Raw genomic sequence first — 18,270 nt, forward strand, 5'->3', positions numbered from 1 at the left:
GTACAGGGCGTGGTAAAAGGCATAGTGGCCACAATAGCCCCAGTTCCAGCCCTGCAGAGTGCTGGGTCTCTCCACGGACAAGACCTGCTGGTAAACAGTCTGCCCCTTGCAACGCAGGCATACGGTGAACTGGGGAGGAGAGGAACATTTGTAGGGAATGAGATGAGCCCAGTGGCAGATGTCCCAACAGCCCAGGCTGCTGCAGTGCCACTGACTCCCCCCCATACCCTGCTGCACCTACCTGGTTGGCGATGACTGTTTCATAGTTATAAATGCCAGGATTCAGCTGCCAGCGGCAGAACTTGCCCCTAAAACACTATTTGCTTAAAAACAGGAGAAAGAAGTGTTTGAAACTTTGTACAAGTTATTTCCTGCCCTAAAAAATTCCAAAGTCAGTATCTGAGAGAACTAAGGCTTGTTTGGGTCCCTAAAGTCTGTTGCGCTTCATTTGCAAGAGAATAATTGGTTTCAGACTTCTCAAGGCTGGTGGGATGGGAAGAGCAGCTGCTGGTGGTGCCATATCTGCAACAGAGCTGAGCACTGGAGAGCCACTGTATGGATTATTTATGCCCCATGGGCAGTTGTCAGACCAAGGCTTTCTGGTGGTGATGGACAGGCAAAAAACTGTGCTGACTGAAGGAAGGAGTGACTTTGTGTGTGTGGGAGGGTGATGAACCACTTCATTGTCTCTTGTTAAATAAGAGGGCAGTTTCAGGTGACTTTATTTGGGAGCAGCTTGTGCTGAATACAGTAGGATTTAATGAGAAATTAGCCTGTGGTCAGGCCTTCCTGTGTTTATCCCGGCGTGGGATTGGGGCCATGCCTGGGGCTCCAGGCAGGATCTGGCCCAGACCTGCAGTAATACCCATTTGGGGAAGAAACAGTAAAGTAAAGGTGGTGCCCTCCAGTATCTCACTTGTGTGTCCTAGCCTTGGACTTGTGCTGCTGAAGGTGACACTCTTCCCTGCCCTCTGGTGAGCTTTGAGCTCACTGGAGGTGGGATTTGTGAACCTGTCTCCTCTGTTCCTATGAGCCCCAAGGTGTTTTTCCATGTATTTTTTCCCTTGCCTGGCTGGCAGCACTCCTGTTTGTAACTTCATTCATGTGCCCTTGCTGCGTGCACAAGTTGATAATGAAATGTAGGAGAAGCCTGTGACCCAGTCCTGAGGAAACTGTGCCCCAAAAGCTTCTGCCAGACATGGCTGCTTCACAGCAGCCCTTTGCTGCTGCCCACAGGAGCACCTGGGCTTATATCCAGAGCCACACTGAGGAAGAACGTGTGTGTGTGTATGCTTGGCTTTAGCATAGGTGAAAGGGGTTTGCTGATTTTCCTTTGAGTCTGCAAAGGTGTCTGGTTGAACTGTCCAGCCTCCCCTGGCAAACTCCTGCCTGGTGTCATCACATCGTCTGCTTCCCCAGGCTTTGGTGTTACCAGACTGGCAAGCAGGGTCTGGCAAGTCCCTTGGCTCTGTTGATGAGCCTCCCAAATCTTCCCTTTCTTGCAAGTAGATGCTGTGGTTGCTCGATGATTTCTGCTGCACAGATATTTCCTATATTTATTGTCAATAAATTTAACAAAAGTGGCACAAAAGTTTCGTTTATTTTCAACTGTGTGAGGAGTGTTTTCACCTCTGTGCAGTCCTCCCTGTGCTGTTGCTCTACTTTTTGCTTGGCTGGCAGGTTGTTTTCATGCTCTGGTGCAGTTGGCTGGTTGCTTTTGATTTCTTTTTGTTTGTGTGGTTTCATTTTGGCTTTCTTTGTTCTGTTTTTTCTGTTTCGACAAGAGCTTGCTCAGCGTGATAATTCAGTCTATTCTGGTAACTGTCTTGACATCTAGCCCCAGTGTCTGGAACCTTTTTTTCCCCTTATTGTAGGAGGGAGGTTTTTGTCCTGGTAATCACCTGAAACAGTTGTTTATCCAGTGAGCACTGTTGACCTTTCACAAGTCTTCAACTTTCTCTTTGGAAAAAAGTTTTGGGTATCTCCTGCCAGACAGAAAACCACCAGGGGTCGTGTGCTTCTGAATCTCACCTCTTCATCCCCAGTCTGCCCCTTCTCTTTCTCAAACTCCCCCACCACAGGGCATGACCCTTTGCTTCATCAGCCGATTACAAAACTGAAAGGATTAAAGTACTTTGGAAATCCCTCAAACTAGGCTGTTTTTATTCTTCCCTTGAACTGAATTTTACTTGCACTTTCTTTCCCCAAAATTCCCAGCATTTACTCAAACAAAGCTGCTTGTATCCACAACATTCACTTTGCAGCTGCAAGATACATTCTATTGTCATCAGACCAGTTTGGCCGGAACTTTTGCCTCTGGCAGGAAATTACCTCAAGCCTCGCTGATCCTGGACTGTCTGTTGGCCAGCTCTGGCCAGTGTCCCACCTCTTGAAAGCATCGCAATGCCTCCTATAGCTGGTGCCGAGGCTGAGAGAACAGGACAGTGGCCTTGCCAGAAGAAAGTCTGTGCCTCAGATAGTCCTCAGCCTGAGAAATGAGCAGTGGAGGCCATGAAACAGATGGGGGTGGTGTGGTTGGCCAGGTCACGAAAGCAAACTCCCAAGAGACAGCTGGGGGGGGGGGGGGGGGGGGTCGGCCAGTGACTGAGGGTGAGAAGATGGTTTTGGAGATGCACTAGCCAGATGAGCTCTCAGCCGGCTCAGGAGGAAGAGTCATGGTTAGGTACAGGTAAACCTCTCCTGCAGTCAGCGGGCTGGGTAAGGTGGAGACACTGTGTGTGTGTGTGTGTGTGTGTGTGAGGATGTTGGGCTGGTGCACGCAGGCACGTGGGGTCGGTAGTTGTGGCTGGGTGACACTGCACATGCTGACTGGCTCTGCCCCCGGAGGGCCTGTGGCAGATACAATCCCCAGGGGAGACCCGGCTCCCTGGACGGTGACAATCTGAGCCCAAGCAGCAGGTCCTGATCTGGTACCATGGCCCCCCTCCCTGCTGGCACCGGGGGCAGGCAGTGGAGCACATTTAAGGGGATAAATCACTTTAAGTTCTTAATAAATTTGTCTGGCTGTCTCCGTTCTTCTTTATTGTCTTCTTTGCCAGGGGCCAAGCCAGAAGAGGGAGCCCTTGCTGCCCTCCTTTTTCTTCTGGGGCTGGGCTGGAGGGCCGGGGATGTGGGGAGAGGGCAAGCCCTGATCGCTGCTGGCTCTTGTGGAGTTTTGCCAAAGGCACCAACCCACCTCCCCAGATGTGATGGCAGACAAGACCTGCCCCTTGCTCGCTCCTCTGTTGCCTGCAGGGCAGGACGAGGCCAAGAGGCAGAAAAGGGCTCTTGTAGAGAGCAGCTGTGCAACTGGCTGGTACTAAACAAACCATGTGCCCTTCTCCCCAGGGCAGGACACCTTGTTTCATTTTTCTCCTTTCTCTGTCAACACAGCACTTGAAGGCTATGCCAGCCTCTTTAAGGACGGGTGGGGTTTATGGAGATCCACTGCCCTTCTTGTTGTGCCCCCAGAGGACTGGGGCTTGTGTGGGTGCCTTGGGGAGTGATGAGTCACATCCACCCCTCCAGCCTCCCTAAGCAGGGGGACATTTGCCTCTGTGTGGCACGAGGGACCGGTGGCATGGGCACCAGCTGATACAGCAGCTCCTCCTCCCAGGGAGGGCAAGGGAGAGCTGGGAGTGATGGATACCCTCCTATACCAAGGTAACCAACAGCACCCCCAGGGACAGCACAGCCAGAGCTGGCAGCCTCCCTGGTCATGCACGTCGCTTGTGGGATGGCATGGCATGGAGTGGGGTGGCATCGGATGCCACAGCAGAGCATGCAGCTCATCAGACAACATGGTGTGGCACAGCCAGGGCACACAACCCCTCATGCAACCACCCTGAACCCTGGGACAACACAGCTGTCAGCACATCACAGCTCAGCACGACCAGACTGCCCCAGGGCTGCCCTTACCTTCCTGGCCGCAGCCTGGTGGGGGACGAGCAGGGCCAGGGTGAGCAGCAGCAGCAGCAGCAGCAGCCGAGGGTGATGCTGGCTGTGAGCGCTGCCCAGGCTCTGCTTGTGCTGCTGCCCTGCACCTGCTCGGCCCCTTTTCCATCCCCTGTGGGGATGCACAGGGGACCTGTGCAAGGCAGGGACAGGGTGCTCACCTGATCTCAGATGAAGCTGGGCAAACAAAAGTGCATCAAGGACATCACAGGGAGGGCAGGGGAGGTCTGGAGACACCACAAGTAGGGCAGGGGATTTCTGAGAACATTACAGTGAAGGGCAGGACAGCTCTGAGGATATAAGTGAAGGACAATAAGCTGTTTCTGTCCACTTTGGAGCTTAGTGCTCCGTTAATCCTTAATTGCCTTCAGGGTTGGGGTAGGCAGCAGCCTGTACTGCCTGTTGTGACCATTCTTCCCCTACTTGCTTGTCCTGGGAGCTTGTGCAGGCAAGGGATCACTGCAGCAGCCCAGTGCTGTCTAGTGGGTGACAAATGGGCCTTTCTTCACTCCCCAGGGGAGTGTTCCTGCATCCATGTGGACAGAAGAATAACAATATCCGGGAAGGACAGACTGTCCCGGATACGGCTCCCCAAGACCAGCTGGTGTCATCCTGGCATGGCAGAGCCCATTGATGATGGAGAGGGACAGAGATGCCCTCCCTTGGGGTCACCAGGGTGAGGCTGGTGGGGACAGGGGTGCTGAGACATCAGTGTGGCTCACCTGAAGTTTCCCCCTCCACTTGTCTTGCGTTGGAAGCTACCAACAGCAGCAGCAATGTCCTGATCCAGCTGGAAAGGGACAAAAGCACGCACTGAAGCCAGCACAGCTTCTGACATGGCTGGTGTTGCTGCAACCCATCAGCGTTATTCTTTAACCCCAGGCAACAGGCTGCCTCCAGGCTTTTTTTCAAAGGTTGGGGTGTTCAGTCTGTATAAAGGGATATTTCTGCTTTTTCCTGCTCTTTTGGCCCTATCACCTCGATTAATCTTTTATGTGATAGATTCAGCTTTCAGCAGCTCCTACTTGGACACAGCTGCAGGCAGGGAGGACAGTCCTTGGTCACAGATTTTTGTTACAGTACAGCCCGTACTACTGTTTTTCAAGGCTGATTCAATCCCAGTTAGAGGAAGCAAGTTGAATTATTTATTAACCCTTTCTTATTATTCCTCCTTATTTTTCATACCCTCCTGATACACATGGGGTTTAAACCACAGCCCTGCCAATTTTTAACTTCTTCAGTGCTTTCTGCTTTGCATTTCTTCCCTACCTATCCACTGCCCCTTGCCCACTTCCTGCTGCACCAGGGCTCAGGAATGGCATTGCAGAATTTAGCCATAGCAATGATTCCCAGCTCCAAGCTGCTTTGCTCTCTGCCCTTTGGAGGGTGCAAACCCATGGAGATACCCCAGCTCTTTGGATTGTTTTATTTTTGATCAGCTGAGACTGGTCAAGAAACCTGCCTCCTTGAACACCGAGCTGATCCCTGCACCTGGAATGTATGCTGGTGGGACAGGGAGTGCTACAGACAAGAAAAAAATAAAGATTTTGGGCAGAAATAACCAATATTGTTTGTGTGATGTTAAACTGAACCTACAGCTGTGAATGAGCTCTGGGTTGCCAGGCATGGAGACCTTGCATTGCCCATCCCCAGGGTTCCTGCTGGAGCAGGAGCTCCCTGAACCACAGTGATGGGGATGGGGTGATAGAGAGGGGGTGATAGCAAAGGGCAGATGGCAAGAATGTGATAAGGAGGGAGTGATGTCTGCCTCTCTTGCCCTCTAAAACCTTTCCAGACCAACCCTGACCTTTATCACAAACATCGGCCACGGTCCAGGCAGCACCTGCTTGCCAAAAAACAGTCAGAGCAAACAGCAGCTATGTGGGAAAACGTACCTTTTTGTGCAGTTAATTTCCGAGACCACAAACACTGGGACAGGAATGTCCTGCAGGCAGCCAGTTCTCTGAGCAGGGATGTCTTGCCAGAGGACTCTGGGGCTCCTGCAGAGAGGAGAGGGGTTGTGGAGAAGCCAGCAGCAGAAATGCAGGGCTCCCCAGCCTGGATAGCATCGAATTTTACTGTCAGAGAGAAACTGCGGCTCAAATGTGAGACTGAAGAGAAAGCAAAATTTGAGAAGTATTTCTGAGATGTCGCAAAGAGCTACTCTGTCTCCATTTAAAAAAAAATTACTGTTTTCTGGTGAATAGGGCTCCATCACCTCTTGCCATGAGGACTGGGTGAATTAAAACATTTATTTTAGGAGACTGCCTTGAAAACAATTGAGAAAAGGGTGAGAAACTCTGGCATGAACCCAGCCACTTCAGCCTTCCGGGCCAGCAACAACTATAACGTAAGGGGAATTATATAAATATGTACTTACAGTTATACAAGAATCCCTGCATAAATACAACTTTTGTCAGCATGACATGTCCAAGATATTCAGGAAATATTGGTTTTTCATTAACTAAAAAATTTCCTTCCAACAAACACAAGCCAGTCTGTAAAAACAGCAGCAAACATTCATGTCAGCTCCAGGAGAGAGGGGACTGGGCATTTTGAGTGTGGGGGGCCAAAAGGCAAGTCCCAAGGGAATCCAGATGGTGGGTGGGTTTGCATGAGCATGCATGGTGAGGAAGAGCAGGGTGAGCTGTGTGCTGTGGCCAGTCCTGAGGTGCAGTGGGTTTAAGGCTCCTTGGCACTACACTCTCGTGGCAAGTAGGTGGCAGAACGGACAACAGCTCCAGAGAGGGATTTTCCCATCTCATCATTCCTGGCAGTCCTGGCAGAAGCCAGATTGGATCTGCAAGGTGCAGGGGGAGCAAGGAGGGGCATTTTCAGCAGTTTTTTCTGGGAATGTCTGCTGCAATTACCCCCTCATATGGCTAGGAAACACGACTTTGGAAACACCCAGATTGCATAATGCCCTGGCCAGAGCTGCCACCCACAGCCCTGGCAGCAATAAAAAGGAGAAGGAGCAGGAGCATTGGCAGAGTCCTGCAAGGAGCATATCCACAGGTACATCAGCTGTCTGCCTGCTGCAGAGATGGTGCAAGTAACTCCCTTTCTGCTGGTGCTCAGCCTGGCCCTGGGGGCTCAGAGCTTCTCTCCAAGAAGGGTAAGAGCAGGTCTGGGATGCACAGGGCAGGGTGGGCAAGGGCTGCAGGCTGTGCTGTGGCACCAGTACTGAGTCCCCTCTGCTCCAGTGCAACCTGATTGGGAACTGGGTCAATGACCTGGGCTCCAGAATGGAAATCTTGGCTGTGGATGGAGATGGTGGCTTCTCCGGCTCCTACCTCACGGCTGTAACAGCCTCCACGAACGAGATCCAGAAGTCACCACTGCAAGGATCTCTGCAACGCAAAAACCAGAAGGGCCAGCCCACCTTTGGCTTCACCGTCAACTGGACCTTTTCAGGTACTTTCCCAGTCTCTCTGGTGTGTCCCCAGACCTGCCCTGCCTCCCTGCTGTGATGCCCTGGAAGCTCTTCTGACACTCCCTGCAATGTCCATGCTGACTCCCTGCCTTCCCCTCCAATAACCCATCTCCCATACCCTCTGCTATCCTTGATGCTCCCCTATCCTTGTCCCTGGAGCTCCTTGGCTGCTGTCACCTCCCAGTCCCAGCGTGCAGGAGATGCAACAGGGGTTGAAGCCCACAGCTCTCTGCCCATCTCCATGTGAGATCCCCAGCCCTCTGAACCTGCCTGCTTTCCCCATCCCCAGTGTTCCCAGGGGCCAGGGGGGCTCTGCTGTCCTGTGTGCTGGGACAGGCACAGACCTGCCACTCTGGCCATGCTCCACTCTACCTCCTGTCCTGTCCCTGCAGACTCCATCACCGTTTTCACGGGACAGTGCTTCTTGGACAAGGATGGAAATGAGGTTTTGAAGACCATGTGGCTTCTGCGGTCACGCGTGGATGACATTGAAGATGACTGGAAAGCCACCAGGTGAGCTCCCTGTCCCTGGCCTGCACAGGTCCCCTGTGCATCCCGGGGCAGGGTGGGGGTTGGAGCTGTTACAAGTGAGTGGTTTGGGTTGCTTACAGTGTCACTGTCAAAGGTGTTGGCAAAAGCAAGTTTAATATCAGTTTGCAAAAGTGGGACTTCACAAAGTTTGATGGCAAGGTTCACTCTACTGCTTACTGCAAGGGTAAAAGCATGCAAAAATAACATCCTCTGGAGTCTCACTAAGGTGCAAATGCTATGGGAGAATATAGGACTGAGTGGACATTTAGACCTTGTCATGTCCCATCCTTATATCTTCTTCTGTGTCCCTGCAGGGTCGGCACCAACATCTTCACCCGTGTGCGGCGGCAGATGGAGTGAGGAGGGCAGCAGTGGGGCTCCCAGGCTGGCAGCAGCACCCAGCGGGGGCACTCCCCACTCCTGCCCCATGACTTGTTTCTCCCAATAAACCCTTGTTGCAAATATCCACTGTCTCCTGTCATGACGTTGAAAAACGTAGAATATATAAAAAATATTCCTAAGAAAGTATGTTCTCTGATGTTTGATCTTTGTATGCTTTTGAGCTTGATCAACAAGAAAGGAAATTTAACCCATGAAACACATAGCAGGTGTTAGAGATACAAATTACTTCTTGGTAGAATTGCCTTGTTATGGTTTAGGGCTGGCCGTGCTTCAGTGATCTCAGGAGGAGGTTAACAAACCTTCGGAAGAAGGATGTACTACTGATAGTTAAAAAAGAGTACAGAATTTATGGGCCACAAGGACATTTGGCAGAACCCTCGAGATAAGGAAGAAACTAATATGGATAATGCAGCAACTGTGCCGAATCAACTCCAACTGGGTAGAAAGTAATTCTAGCAGGGGGAGATCAGGTGACCACTGACTTATTGCCCACTGGGTCTAGAAACTCACTGACTCAAAAGAGGAGAAAGACTGAGTCTGCAGACTACTTGGCATGAGAAATCAGGGAATCGCTAATCAGTAGCACATAGAGTACTAATTACTGGATGAACCATGCACCTTGTAGCCAAAGAACATTAATACCTTTGTTTGCTAAAATGTGTAAACAATAAAAAGTTTTGATAGCCGATATGTTTGATTTGTAGAATAACACTGAACACCCAGGCTTGTGCAACTCTGAAATAAATAATCAATGTCTCTCTTGAGTCTGTAATAATTGGCTTGTTGCACACTGGGGAACAAATCCAGTTATTCTGGACAATGTCATGGCTCAGCACACTCATTCCCACTTCCCCCTCCATGGCGTTACACAGTCCCTTCTGTTGCCAAACCTGAGGCCCAATGAGTGTCCCCTGCTGTGACCCTCCAGGGTCCTCTTTGGCAGCCCTGCCACCGCACCATGGTCCTCAGGAACCCCACCTGGCCCAGGGGAGCCAGACCCCGCTCAGCCTGGTGCAGTGGCCAGTGGCCAATCTCCCATTGGGTGTCCTTTGGCAGGAGGCCCAGCAGGGGTGGCCACTGCCTGCCCACAGACCCCTCTGCTGTGAAAAGGGCGTGGGGCAGCAGCACAGGCAGAGCCCGAGCAGCACTCATGGCCACCACCAACAACACCACGGGGACCCTCGGCTGCTGCTGCTGCTGCTGCTGCTCACCCTGGCCCTGCTTGTCCCCCACCAGGCTGTGGCCAGGAAGGTGAGGGCAACCCTGGGGCAGTCTGGCCATGCTGTGCTGTGCTGTCCCAGGGAGGAGGGTGGCTGAATGAGGGTGGCACATCCTGTCTGTGCCATGCTGCGCACCACCATCCCTGTGGAGCACTGTGAGCAGGCACAGGGCTGCCTGCTGTAGCTGTGCCAAGCTGTGCCATCCTGGGGTGCAATGCAAACTGCCAAGGAGGCTGCCTGCTCTTGCTGTGCTTTCTGGTGCCATGTTGTGCCGTGCTGTGCTGCGCCACACTGTGCTGTGCCAAAGTCTGTTCTGCCCTGCTGTCCTGTGCCGTGCTGTGCCAGCCCTGAGGCACAGTGTGCAGGGCTCAGGGGGACGTTGCAGATTTTCACTTTGCCATGTAGGGCTGTCCTGTGCCAACACAGCTCACACTGTTCACATACCATGTCATGCCATCCCACCGTGCAGCACGTGTGACCAACGGGGCTGCCAGCTCTGATGGTGCTGTCCCTGCAGGCACTGTTGGTTACCTCCCCCTGGTATAGGGCAGTACCCAGCACTCCCAGCTCTCCCCTGCCCTTGCCAGGGAGAGTGAAGTGCTGTCCCAGCTGGTGCCCATGCCATCATTACCAGCTGCCATGCGGAGGGGCCATGCCATGGGACACACATCCCACTGCTCAGTGAGGCTGGAGTGGGGACCATGGCTCAGCAGTGCCTGAGGCACCCACACAACTCCCGGTCCCCAGTGAGACCTGCAGGGCCTGTGGAGGAACGAGCTGGGCTCCAGCATGACCCTCTTGGCCCTGAACACAACTGGGACCTTCTTGGGCTTCTACCACACTGCTGTGACAGCCGCCAACAAGCAGATCCTGCTGTCACCCCTGCAAGGGGCCCAGCAGCACCCCAGTGCCAAGAGACACCCCATCTTCGCCTTCACCGTGCAGTGGCAGTTCTCAGGTACAGCAGTGCCAGCGGTCCCCCGCCCATGCTGGGAGTGGGGAGCCCTCCAGCTGGTCGCCCACAGCACTCAGAACGTCCAGAGGAACTCGGGCTGTGGGCACAGACTGGCCACACACTCTTGCTTCTGCCCTGGGACGGGGTGATGGGAGAGGTGTCTGTCTAGAGGGGGTAGCAGGGGTGTCCATCTGTCTGTCTAAGGGACATGGCAGGGTTGGTGCCCATCTGTTTGTCCAGGTGATGTGCAACCATTCCCTTTGGCCAATTTGGCAGGCAGGTCCATCTCTCTGTCCACGGAATGTGGTGGTGTGGTGTTTGTCAGTCTGTCTGTCTGTCTGCCTGTCAGTATCAAGTGGCCCAGGTGTCTCTGTCTTTACGTGCAGGTTCTTAGCCCCCTCAGCCTCTCTCAAACCCTGCCAGACTCCACCACCGCTCTTGTAGGCCAGTGCTTTGTGGATCACAGTGGGAAGGAGACACTGGAAACCACATGGCTCCTGCGGGAAGAGGTCACATCCCACAGGGACACCTGGAAAGCCACCAGATGAGCCCTGCCCTGGCCCTCCCACCCTGCAGCCTTCACTCCCCTCCTCCTGACATGTGTTCCCTGCACGGTTGGCACCTCCATCTTCACTTGAATCAAGCGATGGGAAAAGGGCCCAGAGCTGCCTGCGACCTGCTGTCCTTCTGCATCCCCAAAGGCTCTCCACTGTTCCAGTCTCAGGCTGGGCTCCTGCCTGCTCCCAGCATCCCGGTCAGGAAACACACCCTCACCTTGCCGTGCTTCTTCCCAGTGTCTCCCAGCAACCTGCTGGTGGGGTTGTCCCTTCCCAAACCTTGCTGCTCCCACACGTGGAGCCAAATAAATCCTTCTCCAGCTGGCAGAGAGCCATGCACCCTGTGTCCCTGGGATGCAAGCAGCCACTCTGTGGCCATGGGCAGAGCAAGGTGGGGGATGGGTGGTGACTAGGGGAGCACAGGGAAGTTTTTTTGGAGGGGTTTGGATAGATGGAGCTAGGGGACAGGGGAGCACAGTAACTGGGTAATTCTGCAACCTGATCATGGCTTCAGGCCTCAGTGGGTTCCTTCTTGCCCATGCATATTTGGGACATTCACAGAGGCCCTGTGGTGGATGGTCCCAGGCAGCATTCCCAGAGTGGAGCAGTGGGATATCCCACAGTCAGTGATCAGGGAGAAGGCCATGTGCTGGCAAGCCAGTACTGTCACCCGGCCTCATCCTGTGTCTCTGCCTCCGTTACCAGCTATTGCTGTGGATGGTGGGCTTGGTGATGTGTGCACATGTAGGGGAGAGCTGGCTCCACAGAGTGGCATCTGGGTTGTTGGGGTGGTCCAAAGCCCATGTTGGATACTGGAGGGAGTATGAGAAGGACCTGGAGCTCTAGGGGAAGCTACTGGGTAGACTGGGTGGCTAAAGCCAGATACTGAAGGAGTCCATGCTCTATGTACACAGCTATGCATGTATTTCCCACTAATTGCCTGTTTTCTGATTAGCTAGAGGGTGGAGCAGGATATAGATCTTTTCTGATGTTCAAATTTACAGGATGTCATCTGTACCTTAAACTGACTGCCGGATGGCTGGTGGAAGCGACTACCAAATGGGGCAGGGATTTTGGGGGCAGAAAGCACACAGTGCTCTGAGAAAGTGACAGGGCCTGTTGGTCATTCTCTTCCTCTCACAGTGTGCCTGCCCTTCCCCAACCTTCCTCAGCCTCTGCTCCTCTCCCTCATTCCCTGCTGGGCTTTTGGACTGCTGTTAGCACCACACCAGGTCCCAAAGAGTACACAGGCTATCTAACGTGTACTTATACTGAGTACAACTGGTTGATGTGGCTGGTGGTCCAGCTTTTGGTCAAGAGCCACCCCTGCATCTTCATCCTCATGCATCCTGTCTTCCCCTCACAGCCCTCAGTTCATCCCCATTGCACACGGGAATCCTTGGCACTGCCCTGGCCATAATGGTCTCCTTCCCATGCTCCCTCTCCCCAAACACCCACTGCGGCTGTGACTAGCACCATGAGCTGGTTCTTCAGGCCCCCAAAGGTTTCTCTGAATGGTCTGTGAGGTTAAAGCCCTGGGACTCCAGTGGGAATGGAAGATGAGGCTGGGAGGCCCAGTGGGTGAGCCCATGGGGAGACGGAGAACCTTGCTGGATCAGAGCACGAGATTTCATTTCTTTCATTACCCACATGACTGCAAATTCCTTGTCTCTTAGGGTCTCATAAGAAGGTAGCCCATGGAGTAGGAGAGGAAGTAAGCATTCTACTTGCTAAACAAGGAAACAGAAAGCAAAATTGTAGCATTTACAAGAAACCAGCACTGGCAGTGCCATTCCCGCTGCAAAAGGCTATGGTTGTCAGCTGTCTCGAACATTCCATACCCTGGCCCTGAACCTGACCTGATTCTGCCCTTGTCACTTTTGCTTTTGTCTGGTATGTACAAACAGGGCTGCCCACCTCCAGCCCACAACGCCTGGGGTTTTCCTATTGCTATTGGAGCAGGTTCATTTCCTTCATCTACCTGCACCCCCTGAAGGTCACCAGCTGTCCACACCCACATATCCTTGCTCACACCTCTTGACTCCCTGTCCTTCTGTCCATCCTCTGCAGTGACCAGGGAGTGGTTTGGGGTGCAGCAGTTCCTGCAGGACAGGGTGGAAGCCCAGACACAGCCCCCAACCAGTAGACATGGGGCTAAGGTCCCCCAGACTGGGTGATGCCAGTGGGAAGCCCCATGCATTTCCTCCTACATCCTGGTTCAAACCCATCCCCGTTCCCATCCCTATTCCAGACCTCGCGTCCATTTCCACCCCTGTTCCAGTCCCCATGCCCATCCCCACCCCCATTCCAGTCCCTATCCCCATCCTCATCCTGACCTTCAATCCTCATCCTTGCCCCATCCCCCTCACCCCTGCTTCCATCCCCATCCCTGTTCCTGTTCCCGTCCCCATGTCTATCCACATCCCCTATCCCTCCTCCCTGTCCACATCCCCAACTCCGTTCCCAGCTCCCGCGCCTCTTCAACATCCTCCTCTCCTCTCCTCCAATCCCCGTCCCTGTCCCCGTCCCCATTCCCATCCCCGCTCCTCCTGCAAATGCCGCTCCAGGGCTTTCCGGGAAAGCAGCTGAGGAGCCGGGATATAAAACACGGCGGCGGCACTGCCACGGCGAGTTTCGGTCTCTCCGCTGCATCCCGATGAGCCGCCGCTTCCTCTCGGTCCTCGCCCTGCCCGCCGGGGCGGCCGCGGCCGCGGCCGCGGCGGGATGCCAGGTGGGAGCTCCTGCTGGGACACTCGAGTGGGAAACTGGGCCCCAGGAGAGGCTTAATGGGAGCACGCCTGGGGGTCCAGGAGCTCGGGGGGGGACGCGCGTGGGAGAGGGTCACGCGTGGAAGACGCATCTGAGGGGGGAATCCCTGTCAGCTGGAGGACCCCCTACTCCTCGGGGTGCACAGACAGTGCCCCTGCCGACGGTGCCCCTACCCTCCCAGGAGGGAAGAGACGTTCCGGGGCACTCTGAGTCCCCGAGAGGAATTTTCATGGGGATTCCTTCCCTGGTGCAAGGGGCATGCATGTGGGGACCCCTCATTTCTCCCCGAGGAGAGAGAGAGGGAGGATGGGGCCCCTGCCCCAGGGGTGTGACTTACCCCTGCCTGGGAAGGTGCAGTGTGGAAGAGGACAGCCAGTGCTTAGAAGTGGAAGTGGAGCCTTACAGGTGGGGTGTGCATGGACCTGAGGGCTCCCCACTCATGCCACACATGAGAGCTGAGAACTGCACATGTCTCCTCAGACGTGGACAGATGTGCCCTGGGCTCGCACAGCTCACTTGGCAGGGCTACAGCACGGGGTGTTGCCTGTGTTCCTGCCAGTCCCACCTTTAGCTTTTCCTCTTCACCTCTTCCCTTTGCTTGGCTTACTCCAGCTTTTGACCCTCCTGGCACAGCTGAGATGGCAGCGACTTTATAAATCCTGTCTTTTAAAAACAAATGCCTGATCGGTCACTCGTGGGGCTTCAGAGATACCCTGCAGTGCCACTGTCCACACCTCGACCTGTGTACTTTTCTTTTCCAAGCTCCTGTGCCAGGAAGCCGAGATCCCAAGGGGGGAAAAGGCCAGTGAGAAGGAGGGGAGCAACAGCAAGTGGTGGCAGGGCCGCCAGCAGAAAAGCCCCGCAGGGAGTGGCAAGGTGAGTGACAACATCCTGTGGGCTTTGGGGGGTGTGGGCAGGGGGCACAGCTGCGGGGCAGGGGCTGTGTGCAGGCAGCCCCCTGGACACATCTGCCTGTCCCCAGCGGTGTGACCTGACCGGCTGGTGGGAGAATGATCTGGGCTCCAGGATGCACGTGTTCGAGGTCGACAGTGAGGGCAACTTCTCTGGCGAGTACCACACTGCCGTGTCAAGCGCTGACAAACCCATCCAGCCATCCCCCTTTGTTGGTTCCCAGCACCTGGACAAGGATGGGCAGTGCACCTTCGGCTTCACTGTCAACTGGAAGAAGTTTTCAGGTCTGTAGCTGCAGCTATGGCTGCTTGTGGATGGGGTAGTAGGATGGGGAGGGGACCTCATGCGGGCCCCAAGTGCCCATCCCAATCTCTGTTCTCTCTCTCCTGTCCCCCATCTGTGCATCCCCAATCCCTCCCCACTGGGGATGGTGTCTGCAGACAGCAGGACACCTCCTGAAACACTGTTTGGGTGTGATGGCGCCAAGAGTTGCTTTGGCAGCATCTCCGCCACGCAGCATTTCCCTGCAAACATCGGATACAGTCGGGCTCTGTGAGCATTTAGTCCACTAATGCTTGTGAAGCCCCAAAATCAGCTGGGGTCCTTCTGGGGTGCTAAGAGCCACCACTGTTCCAGACTCCACAGCTGTCTTCGTGGGCCAGTGCTTCACTGGGGACAAGGGGGACGAGGTCCTGCAGACCTCTTGGCTGCTGCGGGAGAAGGTCGACTCCTTGCACAGTGACTGGAAAGCCACCAGGTGAGCCAAAGGACACCCCGTCCACCTGGGATCCCTACCCAATAGCTGCACTGGGCACCAATGAGCTATTGGTTCCTCACAGGACCGGTCGCAACACCTTCATTCGGGTGGGCTGAAAGGAGGGAGAACTGTTTCGCTCTCACCAGGCTTGGCAGACCAGGAGCCTCCTCAGCAGGATCACTGGGTCCCAGCATCCCCTGATGTTATCTGCTCCGGAGAAAATTGTCTCAAAAGGTACCATATGAAATTAAAGATTTTCCATTTAAACCAAACCTTGTGCAGTTTGTGCATATGTCCCAGGAAAGATGGGCTAAAACTGGTCCTGCATCCTGCTGTGGTGGGTGCAGGATAAAACTCTTATTGTCCTATTCCAGGAAGAGCTGGTCCCAAGAAATCATCTTTTCCAGCCCAAGCAGGATGGTGCATCCCCAAAGTGACCCTCTGACACTAAGTGTAACCAGCACTCATTTTTTTTCTGCTCAAAGCCTCATGAGTGTAATGGGACAGTAGGCTGGGGAGCCCTTTTGCACCCTAGAAAGCTGTCTGGGAGACCCCTGGGTCTGAGACAGCCCTTGAGCAGGCAGGTGAAGGGTCTTGGCAGTGTCTGTACTCCTGGAAAGTGGCTGCTTGTAGTTCTTGCTGCTTGCAAGAACTACAAGCAGCACAGTGCCAGTAGCTTCAGTACATCCTGTCCTAAAACTCTTCCTAGGGAAATGAGTGATTTACTGGAAATCAGATGATTTACAAATCCAGCCCCAAATCTCTGCCTGATGGACTATGTGATTTACCAAATGGGGCAGAGCATGCTACTGCTGCCTTAGACACGCCCTTCAGCCAAAACAAATGATTGCCAGGAAACAGCACTGGATCTGAAACTGAAACTTAGTCCTCGTGTCCTTGATTCTCAAAATAACCTGGAACAGTGCTGCATGCCCTGAGCTGGCACGCTGCCTGGGATTTGAGGAGCCGAGGGATAGGACTGAGCTGCTGGGCCTGCCACCGCCTGCTGCTCCCCTGGCTTTCCTGCCACAAATGCTGTGGGAAAGCTTTGCCAGCAGCATCTGTGGCTTTAGCAAGTGTGACACCTTCTCTGTGTTTTAGCTTGCCTTGTTGCAGACTTGCATGTGGTTTACTTCTCACATCTTTCTGCTTGGGGTTCATCTCCTGCTTCTAGAGTGATGCTGCTGTTCCCTTCTCAGTGCTTTGCTGGCACTTCTCCAGCTTTTTCAGTTCCCTTACTGCCTTTCTGACCAGAATGACTTCACACCAGCCCTCTGCTATGCATCTATGCATGTGCACAGCTTTTTACATGCTTTACAGGAAAATGAGAGCTAGGAAAGTGGGAGGCAGAGGGACCACAGGACTCTGCTCTGCCCCAAAGCAGGGCTACCTTAGCAGTGGGGCACCCCACTAAGCCTGCATCCACCTGACTTTGTTACTACCTTCGCGCCAATATTTCCCCAGGGCACCACTGCCCAGAGGTTGTGCAGCATTCCTGGGGTGCTCCAGCAAGGCAGCAGTGCTGACCACGGTTTGAGCAACCAGCTCAAACCCCTGCAGACAGCCACAGTGCTGGTGGGAAGTGCAGCGGGCATGAACTGGCCGAGCTGTTTGCAAGGCCAGTCCCTGTATGAGTGCAACCAGCAAGGCTATGACCCCTCCAGCATCTCGGTGGCAGATGATAGGACAGGGGGTGTCAGGTGTTGCTTGCAGCCTTCTGAGGGTGGCTAAGGTTGAGGATGCTTCCCCATGGGCATTAGGCATCCGTCAGCACTGGATTTTACCCAGCTGGAAGACCTGCTCAAGGTGCTGGTCTGCAAACCCAGCACAAATCCCTCAAATAGGCAGTCACTGTTAGAATGCAGGAGTCTCCACTGCAGGAGTCCTCCAGCACTTACATGTCTTAACCACAATGTGGAAAACTGCCCTACGCAACCATTTCTGCAGGGACTGTTCCTGTTGACCGTTTACAAATGTCTCAACACTGCACATCTTGCTGCCCAACATCTGTCTCAGTGCAGCTCTTGTGCCACCTAACCATATGGAGGCAGAGGGTTCCCAGGTCACTCGAGGACACATAGCTCCCATCCCCTCCACCATTTCCACGTTGTCCTCTGCTCAGGACTGCACATCATGCTCTGCTCTCTCCGCCTCTCTTCATAGCCCCGTTCCAGCTGCAGCCTTGCCAAGCACAGACAGCCATCCTGAGAAGATGGAGGAGCTCCTTGACCACGTTCATTTGGGCTCATTTGGAACCAGGGCACCCTTCCAGATGTGTTCTACCTACCCAACCCACAGCTGAGCTCATCCCACTTGGCAGTGTAACCCCTTGGGTGGATGAGGGATCTGCAATTTGTCCAAGTTCCCCTCTATGGCTCATAGGGTTACTCACTCCTGCCACCCTGCCCACACCCAGGCTGTGCTGCAGCACCAGGGCTGAGTTCCCTCTACTCCAGTACACCCTGACTGGGCACTGAGTCAGTGACCTGGTCTCCAACAAGCCATCTCAGCCATGAATGGGAAAGGCAACTTCACCAACTCCTACCACACAGCTGTGACAGCCACCACAAATGAGATCTGGGATCTCATCATCACTGCAGATGATACATGATGAAACAGGAGGGCCAATCCACCTTCTGCTTTACTGTCAACCAGAGCTTTTCCAGTGTTTCTCCTTTCTCAGCCTCCCTCTTGTGTCTCCAGAGTTCCCTTGCTCTCCACTGTGATATTCCCAGAGTTTCCCTGCCCTTCCTGTGATGTCCCTGATCCTCTTCTGCACT

At 54.0% G+C, this 18,270-nt stretch overlaps 3 protein-coding genes across 4 annotated transcripts in view; all 3 read left to right on the forward strand.

The window, feature by feature from the left end:
* Nucleotides 1-8,430, forward strand: part of LOC114069761 (avidin-like) — a 14,359-nt gene extending 5,929 nt beyond the window's left edge. Inside the window, exons 1-4 of one of the 2 annotated variants that reach the window (XM_027906779.1) lie at nucleotides 6,841-7,069; nucleotides 7,158-7,368; nucleotides 7,780-7,900; nucleotides 8,233-8,430. In XM_027906779.1, coding sequence (XP_027762580.1) covers nucleotides 6,998-7,069; nucleotides 7,158-7,368; nucleotides 7,780-7,900; nucleotides 8,233-8,278 — 450 coding nt within the window. In that variant the 5' untranslated portion in view covers nucleotides 6,841-6,997 and the 3' untranslated portion in view covers nucleotides 8,279-8,430. Of the gene's footprint in view, nucleotides 1-6,840; nucleotides 7,070-7,157; nucleotides 7,369-7,779; nucleotides 7,901-8,232 lie in introns of those variants that run through there. The other variant, XM_027906788.1, reaches the window with a different exon arrangement.
* Nucleotides 8,431-9,664: 1,234 nt separating this feature from the next.
* On the forward strand, nucleotides 9,665-11,384 carry LOC114070041 (avidin-like). Its single transcript, XM_027907230.1, has 3 exons — nucleotides 9,665-9,695; nucleotides 10,292-10,498; nucleotides 10,919-11,384. Exons 1-3 carry the CDS (start codon nucleotides 9,665-9,667, stop codon nucleotides 11,041-11,043), a joined length of 363 nt encoding a protein of 120 aa, XP_027763031.1. The 3' UTR covers nucleotides 11,044-11,384.
* A 2,297-nt stretch (nucleotides 11,385-13,681) lies between these two features.
* On the forward strand, nucleotides 13,682-15,723 carry LOC114070129 (avidin-like). Its single transcript, XM_027907361.1, has 5 exons — nucleotides 13,682-13,783; nucleotides 14,584-14,697; nucleotides 14,804-15,017; nucleotides 15,370-15,490; nucleotides 15,573-15,723. Exons 1-5 carry the CDS (start codon nucleotides 13,709-13,711, stop codon nucleotides 15,604-15,606), a joined length of 558 nt encoding a protein of 185 aa, XP_027763162.1. The 5' UTR covers nucleotides 13,682-13,708; the 3' UTR covers nucleotides 15,607-15,723.
* Nucleotides 15,724-18,270: the final 2,547 nt, after the last annotated feature.

The sequence above is a fragment of the Empidonax traillii genome, unplaced genomic scaffold, assembly GCF_003031625.1.
Source record: "Empidonax traillii isolate 1590-97213 ecotype Southwest subspecies unplaced genomic scaffold, ASM303162v1 scaffold26:size2357266, whole genome shotgun sequence".
NCBI classification, from domain to species: Eukaryota; Metazoa; Chordata; class Aves; order Passeriformes; family Tyrannidae; genus Empidonax; species Empidonax traillii.